This window comes from Amblyomma americanum, chromosome 5, assembly GCF_052857255.1.
Source record: "Amblyomma americanum isolate KBUSLIRL-KWMA chromosome 5, ASM5285725v1, whole genome shotgun sequence".
Classification (NCBI taxonomy): domain Eukaryota; kingdom Metazoa; phylum Arthropoda; class Arachnida; order Ixodida; family Ixodidae; genus Amblyomma; species Amblyomma americanum.
The window spans coordinates 167,873,986-167,889,496 of record NC_135501.1 but is presented as its reverse complement, the minus strand read 5'-3'; the positions used below and the strand labels follow the sequence as shown (position 1 = coordinate 167,889,496).

Sequence of the window (15,511 nt, the reverse complement as noted above, 5' to 3'; positions counted from 1 at the left end):
GCTCGATCCATAGTTAATCTGCTGGAAGGAGAAAATGTCATCAAGGTGTTTCCGAGCTATAAGGGCAGTGTGAGCGATAGGGCTCAGAATTGGGAAAATTGTTTTTGTGATTGCGGTGTACATCTGGGCTTGGGAATAAGTGTCGCTATGAGGACTGCGATGCGGATCCTGCCTGACACTTTCCCAAGCAGATAGTAAAAAGTACGGGTCTTCTTATCTGGTTTTATTTTCAGTCTGAAATATATGTCACACGTGTTAATGATGGGATTAAGCGAACAGCATCTTGTATATAATGCTTTATTAATTATTGTGCCATAGTAGAACCCAATTTCACTTTTTCAACACATTAAAATAAGTGCACACGCGCATGTATTTGCAGTTTTTGTTTGGGCACCTATTTTGCTGCTTTTCATTTATGAATCGTATTGATGCGATCGAGATGAAGGGGCTCTGCATATGCATTCACTTTACGCACTTAGTAAAATCTGCTTAGAGAACGTGTCTTGTAGATAAGATTAGGCTGAGAACTGGGTCAAAATTATGAGTAACTCTCAAGGTGGTGTTGGGCGGGGGAGCATGCATGTTGCGGCCGACCTTTTATATTTAAGATTCACTATAGCTAACATAAAGAACCTTTTGTTATCGGTTATTTTTGTTATCGGTATGCTCATAACCGCAGCGCCGAGCGTTGCTATCTGCCGCTCCTGTGGCAGATAGCAACTGTACAGCAATGCGTTTCGTGCGAGCTGCAATTTTGAAGAATTATCGGATGCAAACCGTTCCGCAAAACTGAGAAGCAGACGGCGGTCAGCGCGCGGAGTGAGAAACACCCTATCCCCCCAACAGTTTCGTTTTCTCATTTTACCTGTGGAGTGTTATCGCTGTGATGATTTGTGTGCAGGTGAAGCGTTATTACCCCTTTTGTCAGCTAAAGTGGGCAACAACCGCACGTCCAGGTTTGGCCGTTTCTCTGCTGCTATCTTTTAGTAGTAAACAAGTGTGATCGGTGTGATGGAGGAAACTGCATCGCGGTACGCAACAATGGTGGCAACTTCGAGTTGGTGGGGTTGCTTCATGGGTTGCATGCTCGTGCTCACTTTTGAAAACTTGTACGTATTCGTTTTTGTTGTCTCGCATGCGAGGAAGGCTGTGCAAAAATAGATTTGTGCGCTTGCAACGCTGAGGTTTCTGCAGGCGGCTCGGCTCGCAAATGTGGTGGTCTCCGCCTCTGTGCGTGCTTGCCGCTAGCCGTGCGTCAATGCTGGTCAAGGTGGGTTCACGCACGTTCAGTTTTATACCAGCAACAGCAGTGCAGTATAAATGTCTTTCTATAATTGGAGGGTAAAATAAGTTTGAAGAGTGCTGTTTAGGACTATGCGTTCGATGCGGCTACTTGAACGCATGCACCCGCGGTCAAGCAAACGGTGCATGCTGTTCGTTGCTGCATGCACTGAAGTTGAACTGATGTGTGTGCATGTGTACTGGCTTGACGGTCGTGTTGACACGGTCGACAATGAGCCTTCCGTACCTAATCTTTTCAATTTCAAACGACTGCAATCGTCACACAGCAGAACGCGCTGTTTGTTGTCCACACGTATATTTTCGCTTGAGTAATGCTATTATGTTTTCAGTTCTACGCGTTCAGTGATGCCATCTTTGAGCCAGAACTGCGCCAAGCAAGATAAGCGGAGCCATCTTGATAAATTGGAGTGATGCCATCTTTGAGCCAGAACTGCGCCAAGCAAGATAAGCGGAGCCATCTTGATAAATTGGTTTGAATACTGGTTTTTCCAGGAAAGGAAATGGCGCAGTAATTGCTTAGGCCAACGAAATGTGGCTTTCTCACGGCTATTTTTCCCCGCGCAAATACCTCATTGGGATTACCTACTGAACCTTGGCCAATCCCCCTGCGTGGGTATGTGCCATGCTTACTAAGGAGAAGAAGAAGAAATCGGTGGACACCCAAACCACGCCTTAAAGAGAAGGGAGGAAGGTGGGATCTAGTGAAAGAACAAATTAAGAGAGATAAAAAGATTGGTTATCTGGGCGGACAGTTCTAGTTGTCGCCGCCGTTTCAAAGTGTAGAGGGAGAGAAAAATAATTAGGGGGACACTTAATTAAGCTCCGCCTTCAAGGGTGTGACGTGACAGCATTATTGGCTCCCTTCAGCGGTTTCGCTTCAAAAAGTCACTGTTCTTTCTTCACATTCACATATTTATCGCCATCATCGCAACAAAGTGTCCACATTCTTGTCTTTGAACTCTTCCTCATTGTAGTTTATGCACATGATGTTATGCTTAATTAGCATCTCACTAATTAGCATGTCTGTAGTTTCCGCCACTATTACTAATGTAATATATTACCATATTACTAAGCTTCAAATTAAGCCATTACCACACACGCATCACCCCCACTTGTACCTGAGCCAAGTCAACATGGTGTCTTGCTTGCCCATGGTGTGCATTTGCTGTCACAATGGCTCCTTTACTTTGGGACATTAAACCTCCATAAATCAAACAATGGCTTCTGACTTGCGCCCCTCCAAAAAGCCACAATCAATTGCACATGGCCTAGGAAGTAAGAGGAGGCAGTCTAGGAAGTACAAAAATTAAGACGAAAGCTTGAGAAACTACAGACGAAGATAAGTATAGAGGAGCAATATTACGTGCACATACAGAAAAGCTGCTGGCTGGCGAGGCACAGACTAAGCATGCCTTAGATGAGAAAACATACTCAAGAACCAAAAATATATAGTGGAAATAAAAATATAATGATATAACATTGCACGACCAGTCCGGCGTCATTCAAGAGTGCTTTCGAAGATTACTATACTCAACTTTTCGGCTGCCAACTACGGGATACACCCAGAATTCAAGGATTTTTCTCGGTTGTGCCTAACCTGGACTTTGATGTTCCAACAGCACTCGAAAGAGTTATCTGTGGTGAAGTCGAAAGAGCTGGTGACAAACTGAACTTGGAAAAAGCTCCAGGTCCAGATTGACAGAGTGTTGCCTTTTATGAGGAGTTTAAATCTGGCATTGCTGCAGACTTGCATGGGGTCTTCATATTGTTTTTCGGGTGCGGGTCATTGGCTTCTTCTTTGACACGCGCTGACATGGTTTTGATTCTGAAAAACAAAGATAAATCTTAACCAGATCTGTACTAAATCTGCACTTAGATCTGTACCTAGATCTGTATCTAGGCCTGTATCTAGACCTGTATCCAGATCTGTAGCAGCGAGTGCGAACGCAGACAGTCGTCATGATGACCTAGGGGCACGCGTCTCAGGCTGCCATTCTGGATCTCTCCCGCTGGTGTCAGAAAAATGCTCTATAATTTGTTGTCTGCGGAAATAGTAAGCCCTGGAATTGAGAAATGTCAAAAGTAAATAAATTTTGAGGAGCTGCTGGTAGAAGTGGCAACTACGATACAAGTAAATTTCTGGGTTCGACCCTGCTTCGGCGGTTGAATTTCAATGAAAACGAAATTCTAAAGGCCCATGTACCGTGCGATGTCAGTGCACATTAAACAACCCCAGGTGGTCGAAATTTCTGGAGCCCTTCACTATGGCATCCGTCATAACCTTAGTCACTTTGGGACGTTAAACCCCCATACCATTACCGATACAAACAAATTTCTTCCCTAAGCCGCTTCGTTGCTGGTGCTGGGTGTGGCTCGCCTGGCATCTGCTAGCTCCACTGCTGAAGGCATTGTGGAAATGGACCATGTGTTTATTTTTTTTATAAGATGGAATTTTACATTGCTGCCCACTTCCGAAGCGACGACCATGGCACCTAGTGAGCAGCACTGTTCATCGCCCGGCGCGCTTGCAGGTGACGCTGTTGCAGAAAACTTGGCACTTGCGGAGGCATGCTTTGTCGTTGCTTTAGTAGGCAGTCTTTCTGCTAACATAGCTGTTTTTTGTCTTTTCTGTGGCAAACATTTAGTACACCGAGTCAAGCAGCACTCACTCAGCTTCACGATGGTAATATATTATACTGGCTGGGGCCAGAGCTTGAGTTGAGCGGCGCATCAGAGCTTGCCGCTGCGTGTCTCTGCTTGCTATGTGCCGGTGAACCGCTGGCTGTGGAACTTTTAATGCGATGGCAGTAGACATGCTGTTCTCGAGAAAAGCCAGCGTCCGTGGGTATGACGAAAAAGCGCATGGCCCACCTACCATGGTGGGCTGGTGGCAATGAAGTTAATTCAAATAAATGCAATGCAATTGCCGCCTTCCCGTCGTGGCGCTAGCTCATTAGTCGGAAGATAGATAGGCTCCTGAAGAATTAGCAGTACAAAAATTAGTGTTACGGGAGATCGGGAAAAGCATCCTGGGTCTCGCAAGCCCCACGGGTGGCTATGTTTGAAACAGCCACCTACCGAGGCAGTGGCGCATCGCTTAACCGCTGGACCACTATGCCAGTAGGGGTATGAGGAGTCCCTGCGATCTATGAATGTATGGAAGAAAAGGAGCACTTGAGTGGGAGGCATCTTTAATGCTTTTGCATTGTACTCTTAATGATATGCAAACATCATCCAAGTTTATTCTCTCACTGACAGAAATTTGTTTCAGCTAACGAGTGTTTGCCTCCTTGATCATCTGTTATATTGGGGGGTACCTAAGGGCACTGTCCTCAAGCCTCCCTTCTTTTGTATGTACGACCTACTAACATACATTTTATGCAGCTGTGTTTACTGCCCTTTTAATCACAGGAACAGGGTTCAGCTCCTTCAGTCTGATGTTTGTTTTAAGGTTAAGAAAATGGTGTTGTTCTCATTACACCAACGTAATTCACAGCCATCTTCAATCACTTTATTAGTAGGCCTAACTAAGAGTCATGGGTATTGATTTGCTACGAGTCCTTTAATATCGCTCGCTTGATGACTGCCAGCATCCCTTCTCTTGACATCTGCACATCATTTTTTGTTCCGACTGAAAGTGACTAGAGTGGCTTGCACAACAGCATTCTGCTTCACTCTTTTGTATCAAACCAGGTTGTCTATTGAAGGAATTATTTGCTGAGGAACCCATCCCTTCAATAAGTCCGCTGAGGTAATGGTAGTTGAATAAACAGTGCTCATTGTGGCCTTGAGGTCTTTCTGTAACTATATGCTGATTTGCCATTTTACTTTGCAGACACCAGAACCAGTATCGCTGGGGCAGCAAGTATCGTTTGCAAGAGGAAGAAGTTTTTAAAACAATCGGTGTCAACCTATACAGACCTTGATGCTCATGTCCTGCAAAATAGAGATTTTGCTGATTAATGTGCTAAGCTGGCGACCTTAGCTCTTCAAGCAAGGAGAAGCCATAATACTTATGCACTTTCAGCAAATGATAATTAAGTGGCCCCTAAATTTTTTTTTCAACATTTTTGCCTTGTTCATTTAGTGTGATCCAGCCATTCTGCAGTGCCTTTTTGTCATTGTGTTTTATTTTTGTGTGTTTTTCCTTCTTGGCATGATAATTTTTTGTGGAATTTTTCTGATGAAAGCATGCATGGAGAATGAATAGCAATGTTTATATATATATATATATAATATATATATATATATTCAATCAACATTCAAGTCGAGCTTGTGGTCACTCACATATAATTTATTGCTTCAGCTGATTGAAATGTTTGTAATTCATTGCAAATGTCCTGAAACTGAAAAGCTATGTAATGTTGATGTTCCTGTATTCATTGCAATGTAAGATAGCAATACAAACACCAAGCCAGCTTGTACTAATTTGAAGATATGTCAAGGAAATGATTTCTCTAAGGTTTGTCTTGAGCTGGCAGGCAGAGAGCTACTTGTTTTTATTAATGCAATCAAATGGTGCTGAAGACAACCTCGAATATAAACCTACATTTATTCTATTATGAAAATGATGCATTGAACAGAAGCAGATATATGCTCACAACATTAATTGCATTATTTTTTATTCACTTTGGAGTGTGAATCTAGGAATAAACAACTTCTCATAGATTTGTAATAAGGGAGTAATTACTTATTGGCATCCACTCATGCAAAATTCCGCAAGCAGGCTTTCCCACAAACCATAGTGGACCTAAATGAACTGACGGACTCCACACTAGGAGAGTTACGAAGGCGACACGACAACTTCCATGGGTGTGGCATTCATGGAGCAAGAAAAAAAACGATGCACTCTATCATTGTGGTTGATCGAAATAGATTGTCAGCTATGTGTGGGAAAGCCCACTTGTGGAATTTCGCATGAGGTCAAGCCTAGCAGCATCAGAATGCGATTGGTCCATGTGACAAACTTTGGAGACGAAAGCGAAGAAAACACATTTGTATTGTTTTCATGGCACTTTGTACTCGATTGTTGCACAATTTGCCCTGATATAGTGACTTCGCCATGATCAAATTTATGAAGCTGGCACTGTAGAGAATATTCAGGAATTTGATAGGTTCAGAAATTCCCAAATATTAATTTTTCAAAAACGAATGTGAACCGAATGCCAAACATATTTGATTTGTCTTTGAATTCTGAATATTCGTACACCTTTAAAGAAATTTAAGCCTCTTGTTGACGAACTGTCGTCTTTTCATTGCAGTCCATGATGGTTGTCATCATGTATTCATTGTAGTCCATAATTTCAGTTTGTATTGCGTCTTGAGCTTGAGGGATTCCCGTACACATTGGACCAACACGTTATCCTAGGTTCGTGGTCAGACTTGCAATGGCTTTCAAGAAAATTGGCCATTCTGCATTTCTTTAAATGCAGGAGTACATTCTCGGCCTCCATCCAGTATTCTTCAAATGTAAAAAAGCATCTGTGAATTTAGTTGAAGCTGTTACTCTGGATCTTTTGGAGGTAATGCAGTATGTCATACAGTGCAATTTTTTAACACACAAGGGATGCGTGCTGTTACTTTTGGTATTGGGGTTTTTTTCATTTAACCTGTTTTATTCTTTTATATTACAGGCATTTGAACCAACATCGTCTACGCAGTTAGTACAAGCTGCGAAAGGAAGAGTCTTTCAAATCATCTACCAACAGCTATGAACCCCAATGGATTTACTTTTATAGCTGTTGCAATAGTGCACTATATGATGTGAAGTGTAGTGTCTTTGAACAAAGTGGAATGCATCGGACCCTATTTGGTTACATTGAAAGCTCATCCAGTTGAGTGAGATGTAGAGGATGTGTGCTGTCAGTTATACAATGTTTGACATTGTGCCCGAGCATAAAGAAACACCTTGCTAAAGAAACCTCGTGATTATTAGTGAAAGAAATGCTGTAGTCGTGGTAGCCTTTTGTGCCTGTGCATCTCCTGCTCCATCTGTGACCTTGCTTATATGCTTCAGTTTCTTAATTACCTTGTTTTGTTTGTCCATTGCAGTTCTACTACTATACAGTTGAATTTCATTGACTTAGGGTTTTATGAAATTTCAGCTTATATTTTTAGTTTATATCTTGCATGTAACTTTATTATAAAACCTGATCTGCAAAATCATCAGTTCTTGTTTTTCTTGTTGTGCAGCCAGATGTTGAGGAGCAAATTCACGAACTGGTTTCAGCTGAAGCTCATAGTTCATTTGTTGATAACAACTATAGTGTGTGGTGTGCCTTATTGTGGTTTTGGTGCAAATAACGGTTATTCATGTTTCATCGTTTGGACAACATTACTTGCACTTCTATGAGCAGCATATGTGCTGTGTGCATGTAGTCTCCATTCTTTAGTTTGTGCAAACTATAGAATTGAATATGTGAACTACATTTGTGCAAAGCTGCAAGTTGGCTTGCAAGAAAGCTAGTCTTGCTAGCAGATTCGTGTGAATGACATTTCTTTGAATATTTAATTAATGTGTCAAGGACAGTGAACATGGAAGCTTTACTGGAAAGAATGGGTGCATTCTGATGAAGTATAAAGTGTTATAGGTTATAACACATTGCCACTGATTTTTCTTTTTGAATGGCTTTCTTGTCCTCACCACATAAACGGCGCCCTTTTGTCATGAAGTCCCTGATGGGGTGAGCATGGGTCAAGATGCATAACTTTTCGCTTGATCTGACCATTTCCATTGATAATCGAACATTGGCATCACCGCAAGAGATTTTCAAAGTTGAAAATCTTGTTTGAAAGCTGAGCTCTTTTTAAGGTCAAACTATTGACTCAAGAGGTGCTATGGTTGACTGGAAATGTTTTGGTCTTGATGCAGGCTTGGTTGCCACACATCACGGCCACAAGCCACCTCCTGGAGAAAGTGCACTTGCGAACAGGTCCCCTTCACCCCACTGTGTAGCAACTCCTTGTGTTAAGATAGAAAGTCGCCAGGGTGAACACACAGCCTTCAAGCCACATCAGTGCAACCACTGTGAGAAGAAATTTGCATGGAAGTCCCACCTGTATGAACACCTTCGCGTCCACACCGGCGAGCGTCCATATCAGTGTGACTTCTGCAGCAGCAGATTTGGAATGGTGGGGAACCTGGTTCGACACCGTCGCATCCATACTGGAGAGCGTCCTTACCACTGTGAGCACTGTGATAGCAGATTTTCAGTTAAGAGCCATTTGGTTGCGCATGTCCGCACCCACACAGGCGAGAGGCCATACCGGTGCCAGCTCTGCCCCATGGCTTTTACACAAATGAACTGCCTCATAACACATGTGCGAGCCCACAAGGGTGAGAAACCATTTCAATGTAACTTCTGCGCAAAGGCGTTCACTGAAAAGCGCAATTTGAAGCGCCATGAAGAGAAAGAGCACTCTTAAAATACCCAGCTTCGATAATGTTCTGGTGCCTATTGATGATGTTTGCTATGAAAAGCAATCTTTGCTAATCTACTTATATGCTTACATTTGTAATGCATCTGCTGTGTTGACCAGATTCATTTGTGAAACAAGCCACTGCGGTGGCTCAGTGGTTATGGTAATCGGCTGCTGACCCGGAAGACCCGGGTTTGATCCCGGCCACGGCGGTCGCATTTCGATGGAGGGGAAATGCTAGCGGCCCATGTGTTGCACAATGTCAGTGCACATTAAAGAACCCCAGTGTTCGAAATTATGTGGAGCTCTCCGCTGTGGCGTTCCTCATAGGCTGAGCTGCATTTGGCCGTTAAAACCCCATAAACAAACTAACTTTTTGTGAAACGCAATTACCTTCCCCTAAAGCACACTGGCACAAAGTAGCTCTTAGATCCTGTTGCTTCAGCATATATGTACCAAACTGAAACAGGCCTTTGGGTGTTAAAATCATGAAAAGCCCAGGTTGTAGCGTTTCTTTCCTAACAGAACAAAGATTTCAGATGCATTGCTTCTTTAAGAGTGCACTGAGGACAAATTGAAGATGTCAATTTCAGTGGATTACCACATCCTAACTATGGAGAGGCTACTTAAACTCAGAGGGATGTCTTTATGAGCTGGAAAGGTTAAAAAAAAATGAAAGGCAGTTAGTTTTTGCAACCAAACTTCAGTGATGTCAAGGCAGTTTTTGTGCACAAATCTTTGATGTTAGGCTACACTGCCATTTAATTTCAGTGCTATAGCACTATTCTGATGGGTCGATCCCGAGCAAGATCTTGGGATGCTTGTATGCTCGTGGTGTTTATGTGTTTGTGCCAAGTGAAAGTAATAAATAAAAAGAAATCAAATAAATATGTCCACTACTGGGAGTCGAACCCGCATGACGCAAACAGATCAGCTTTGCAGGCTGCTGTGCGAGAGCACCAGGTAATCGTCACAGCCAAACACACCTAGTGTTAAAATGCAACACACTCTTGCACTGTGCATTGCACATTGTCATCTTCATTGACTAATACTACTATCAAACTAATATTCACGCTTTGAGCTATGTGGCGGTAGTGACAGAGATGTGCACTGCATGCATTGGCGTGGGCAACATTGTGGCAGAAACACTGCACTAAAGCAGTATGCATTGGTGTTGACAACACTGCTGTAAAAACGTGGCAATGGAGCATAGGCTGCCGGCGTACATTGGTGAGTTGGCATCGACGACGAAAAAGTTACTCATTACTGGCCCCCTGGGTCAATGGAAACCTCAGTTGCGCTTTCAGGTACATGGCAGTTGTGCCCACCTGTTAAAAACTTCTTCCGCACAATATTTCTTGCTTAGAAATGCTAAACCACCAGCAGTTTTTTTCTTGCTAAATCTGTACAGCGTTTTTCTCTGTGTCCTTTTAAAGCAATGTGGAGTGGTCAGTGTTTTAAACATGTATTTTGGACAGAAGCACATTATTTATGCCGTGGAACAGCAGGTATCTAAAACAGAGAAGTGCTGTCTCCATTCCACCTTATTTGTCAGTTGTCTGTCAGTTGGCTGTTCTGTCTTCAGTGGAATGAATTCTTTTTACGGTGCAAGCTGTTGCTTTTACCAACAAGGTGTGGTTGACATGAAGACGAAAAAGTGAAAAAGCAAAAAAGAACGAGAGCAGAGGAGTGGACGAGACAAACGCTAACTTTCAACTGATGATTTATTGAAGAACGCCTCATCTCGTCCACCCCTCCGCTCCCGTCCTTGTGCTTTTCCACTTTTTTCATCCTCGTCATACGTTACCAACAAGCCCGAATCGCTACTTTTCATGTGGTTGAGTTTTTACAGCATTTGATTGTTGTGAAAAGAAAACGAAGAATACTTCATCACACCGGTCTCGGCATTACCATTTGTAAAATAAGTGCCTCTCTTTTGAATGTGTTCGGCCTTTTCACGACCTCTAGGTAGTGTCCTACAGTATGGTGGCATCATGGGGAACTGCTTCTAGGGTCGGCCCATGTAGAATTGCATTTTCTTGTTTGTGAATAGTGGCAACCTTTTGTAATAAATGCTAAACTGTGTGGAGTTTGAAAACACGGAGCGATAAATGGTGGCGCGCTTTGGAAAGGATTTACAACTAATGACGTGGGCAATGAAAACTTGTACTATGGGTGTGTGACAGAAATAGATGCGCAGTATTTTGCATTTAGCACTACGAGTAAACCAGACCCAGATATCAGCTTGCTGTTTGCACAGAGGATGAGCTAGAAAAGTTTACAGCTCCATGTGTGTTACGTTTGGACTCCTAAATCTGCATAGTTTTGCCTTTTTTTTTCCTGTTCATTTATTTTATTAGCCATGAGCTACTTGAAATGTGAACATAGGTGAGAAGTGAGAAAAGTGAGGTCGCCTTTTCCCGCGCTCTGTTTTCTCAGAGCAGTTAGCCATGCCTTGTACTCAGAGGCAGCTATAGTACCATGCTTTCTATCTAATTCTGTTCAAATCTTGCCAACCGCAAATCTGACCGACTTATTCCAGTGACTGCGAGGGCACAATAATGAAATGGAATTACCAACTCATTATATCGCCCCCTACCCTTCCCCTCCCTCTGTATAACAAGCCACCAAAGCACATCACATGCATTTCGTAACAAGGCCTGCCATTACTGAAAGACTCGTGGACAGTACTGTTTGCGCTTGAAATGTTGCTGTTAGTCATGTGCTCTAGGGGTGTGCGAATAATCTAAAATTTTGAATAGCGAACCCAATATGCTCCTATTCAATTATTCAAATGAATGAAGTAGTTTATGTTCAGAATTATTTCAAATGAATCAGATATCTACTAAACTTTTTGAATAATTGTCACAAGGTTCGAGTAAGGCCCTCCGTATTTTTATTCGATGACAGCTCCAGAAATGGGATCCACACTCGCGCCACATACCATCCTGCTGCAATCCGTATGCTCGGGATAAACGGCTCAGCGCTGCAATGCAGTCCTTTTGCGTTGCAGCATTCATAATGCTTATGCATGGCCTCTAAAACTGGACGACGTCGAAGGGCATGAGCAAGTTCAGCAAAGCCTGCCTTGAAGGCTGATCTTGGAGGCCATGGCTCATAGCTGTCAACGCTGTCATGTCCTGAGGTGCAGCTGTAGTTCTTTATCATTCGTTGTCAAAAACACAATCTAATCCTCTTATACGCGTAACTTGACAGTCGTAGAGTTAACATACTTGCTTCATTTTGCAGCCACATAGTGGAGGTTAGCGTTTTGGGCCGCAGTGCAGCCTCTGGCACTTCAGTGTTTTGCACCATTGCTCGTTTTGTGCGAATGTTCACACAAGTAGCAAACATTACTACAGTTTAAGTTAAGGGGGCCTGGCAATTACTTTGTTATAGCCGTAGCTTCGTTATAGCCCGTGCTGACCAAGCTTCCAAGGGGAACTGTCATTCCTTCTTTGTATTCATTATTTCGTTGTAAACAGTTTCGTTAAGCGAAGTTCGACTGTGCAAATATGCATTTCTTAATCGATTTGGTTCTAGCACTGTCCGATTCATTTCGGTTTTTAGCTACACTATTAGCACTTGATTTGATTTGGAAAGGTGCTGTTTGCACAGCCCTATTAACAACGTTTATTAACAAACAGTGCCTTGTGTTGTCACAGGCTGTTCTGGTACAGGTGAGTCTCGGAAATATAGGCTTCGTGCCTGATAAGGACTTTGCTTCAAGGCCCTGCAAGTGTACAGTATGGAAACTTCCTGTTCCCAAGCTCTCTGACTGTATTGATGATACTAAAGAGCTCACATGATGATACTTTGTGGCTCTTCTATCTCTTTAGCACATCTCTTTATCCTTCTGTTGCGGGCTGCTTTCATGTTGCGCTCTCGCTCATGCTGTGTGAAGTAGTCTGCCCCCATGCCTAAACACACTCCCAGGTGCTCTATTGCTGCTCTCAGGCTCACCGCACCCACCTGGAGTGTCCACGCAAAGTCAATGGGTTCAGCTCCTCACCAAGCCATAACTGCACATTTTTCTGGGCTGATGTGCAGGTGCAGCCGTGTCATCTCATTGCTGCATATGTCCAGGAGCTGTTGCAACTCTGGAGATTTAGCGAGCACCTCAAAGTTATCCGCATACACAGGGGTTGGAATGTGCCGCACAATCACCTGCCCCCTTCTCCTTATGTTTCAAAGTGTAGCCTCGCCGTGGTCCCTCGAGCCATTTGCTAACTCCGGCCGCATGGATCATAAACAGAAAATACAAAGGAACAGCCTGCCTTGTCTGAGCCCCCATGGGACGTGAGGCGGTGTCGTCATGTACCCGTCCCATTCTACCTTCGCAGACACAGCCGCGTATGTGTCCTGAAGCAGTTCAAGGTCAGCATGGTCCATGCCAAGGTCATGTAGGATGGCCCACAGGAGCTAACGGTTGGCGCAGTCTTAGGCCTTGGAAATATCCAGAAGAGTAACATACAACAGGTTTCCGAACTATTACGTAATTTCGATGTATTACGTGAGACGTTCAATATGTCTTCGATGCAACGATCCATTTCCCCTCCGGGAAACCAGCTTGTAGCTCCCTGAGAACTCCCGTTCCCTCGGTCTATCGTTGCAGTCGGTCTTTCACTATATGCATAGCCATTCTGTACAGGACTGGTGTTACTGCAGTGGGGCGATAGTTTCCTATGGTCCTGTTTATCCCCTTACCCCTTGTAAAGCGGTTTTATTTGGCTGCACTTCCAATCTTTTGGTATGAAGGCCTCTACCAGCACATTCATTAGCAGGTCTTATGACCCCAACATTTTCGAACTTGTTTCTAGAGACTTTAGTTATCATCAAAAAACAATTGTAGCATTGTTGTAACCTATTTTGTGATACTATTTTAAGTACATTTCAAGGTTGCTGAAACAGGTCTTTCTTCACTTACATCAATATTTCTCTGCAGTCGCAGAACATTTTGTGCTGATGAGACACGATGATTGTATAGCCACGAGATGAGTATTTCTCTCAGTGATCAAAGTGTGTGCAGTTTAAGCTGTTAAAAATCAACTGATATGCATGCAGCAACTTTTGCTCAAATGGAGCAAGATCATCAGTGTATTGTGAGCGCACATTCTATGTTTGACATTTTTGTGTTACATTGCTTAGTTCACACAAATATTTTTAGACTTCGGCGTCGGAAAATATTCCGATTTTTCAAGCAGTACATGTTGCCGAGTCACTACACCAAAGTAGGCATCAGGACTAATACCAAGGGATTATGAAAACTTGTTCACTTTGTCAGAGGTTGGGCTTATCATCATTGTCCTTGAAATGGATGTCTGAGCATGCGGGCTTGTTAAAGTATCTCTTGCATGAAAGCAATGAATTGGGTGGCTTTGGAGTTGGAAGGTATTTGCAGAAAGAGCAGTTGTTGCGCTGTTCTAAATCAATTGAGGTTGACTAGGGCTTGACAGGGACTTGTGTATTCCACTCGAGGAGCAGTGCCAGTCAATATTTGTTCTTTATTTCTCTCCTTCCAGTGGGACCTTTTTTTCTTTTTGCTTTAGCTCTGGCCATGAGGCAGCATGGGGCTCTTGTGTGTTGCTGTTATGTGTTTTGGTTTTTGGATGTTGCAACATATGGTTGTAGTTTAAGTGCAGTATAAAGGTTATTGCATACAGTCGGATGAGTAGTCATTGTCTTTCTTGTTTGTCTGTGATGAAATATTCACACCATGAGGGATTATGCAGGGGCATCACAGAGGTCAGAGGCATTAAATGTGATGACCTGACATATCAGCGCCTCTTCCTCCTCATGCACCAGTTTTCCTCTGGCCATGGTTCTTTCCGTGCTGCTAGTTGTGGCCATGCGTCAGTTTGTTGAAAAGGGATGGTGAACAAAAAATTTGCCGTCGAGATTTTGGGACCCGAAGGATAGCTGTGGCGCTGAGAGTGATGGAAAAAACACTCGTTTGAAACAGAAATGAGTGGAAAGTAATTTTAATGAATATTTCTCAAACCGCCGCACCTAGCAGCCACCTGTGAAAGCTCCCACAATATGGGATGCGACGTCAACCTTACTTGTCGCAAGCTATCATCACCATGGACCGCACAGAATTGAACATGTTTGATGTGCCTTGCTTTGTTGTTGTACAGAGTCGATCACACTTGTCTAGAGTGCTCGAGAGGTGCCATCCGGGGGAAATAAAGCGGAATTCTAAAACAGGTATTGACTTTCACTAGCCGCTGGGGTGGCTGAGTGGTTATGGCACTCGGCTGCTGGCCCGAAAGACGTGGGTTCAATCCCGGCCGCGGCGGTGGAATTTCGATGGAGGCGAAATTCTAGAGGTCCATGTGCTGTGCGATGTCAGTGCACGTTAAAGAATCCCAGGTGGTCGAAATTTCCGAAGCCCTTCATTACGGCGTCTCTCATAGCCTGAGTCGCTTTGGGACATTAAACCTCCATAAACCAAACCAAACCTATTGACTTTCAGTAATAATGGTTGCACTGGAGAGCAGTAGGATAGACACGTGAATTGCATAGGCACCAGCGCCTTGACGAATTGCACTGAGAGCGCGTTACTTTCAAACTAGTATCCACGTCTGCGTTGCAGCGAAGTTCATCTTCTCCTTTGCAGGCACATGCTTTGGCGCTCTGTAAGGCATACGGGATTGATTTTAGTGCTGAGAGTACAGGGGCTGGGGCACTTCGCATATCGAGCATCGGCGTTACTAATCGTTGTTTAATTGGCATCGCACTGCAGCTCTGAGTTAGTCTTTGCACCTGCCCGGCATACGTGGCCTGGGCA

The 15,511-nt window shown here is 43.6% G+C and overlaps 1 protein-coding gene across 3 annotated transcripts; it reads left to right on the top strand.

Moving 5' to 3' along the window:
- Positions 1–1,285: 1,285 nt before the first annotated feature.
- On the top strand, positions 1,286–14,425 carry LOC144133000 (uncharacterized). Of its 3 annotated transcripts, XR_013314956.1 has the most exons (4): positions 1,286–5,053; positions 5,138–5,205; positions 6,936–7,543; positions 8,174–8,301. XR_013314956.1 is itself a non-coding variant. In XM_077665783.1 (3 exons), exons 2-3 carry the CDS (start codon positions 7,096–7,098, stop codon positions 8,725–8,727), a joined length of 594 nt encoding a protein of 197 aa, XP_077521909.1. In that variant the 5' UTR covers positions 1,316–5,205; positions 6,936–7,095; the 3' UTR covers positions 8,728–14,425. The 3 variants fall into 3 exon arrangements, 1 of the variants encoding a protein (XP_077521909.1); XR_013314955.1 differs by having other exon boundaries at positions 1,286–5,205; XM_077665783.1 differs by having other exon boundaries at positions 1,316–5,205; positions 6,936–7,135; positions 8,174–14,425.
- The last annotated feature ends 1,086 nt before the right edge of the window (positions 14,426–15,511 follow it).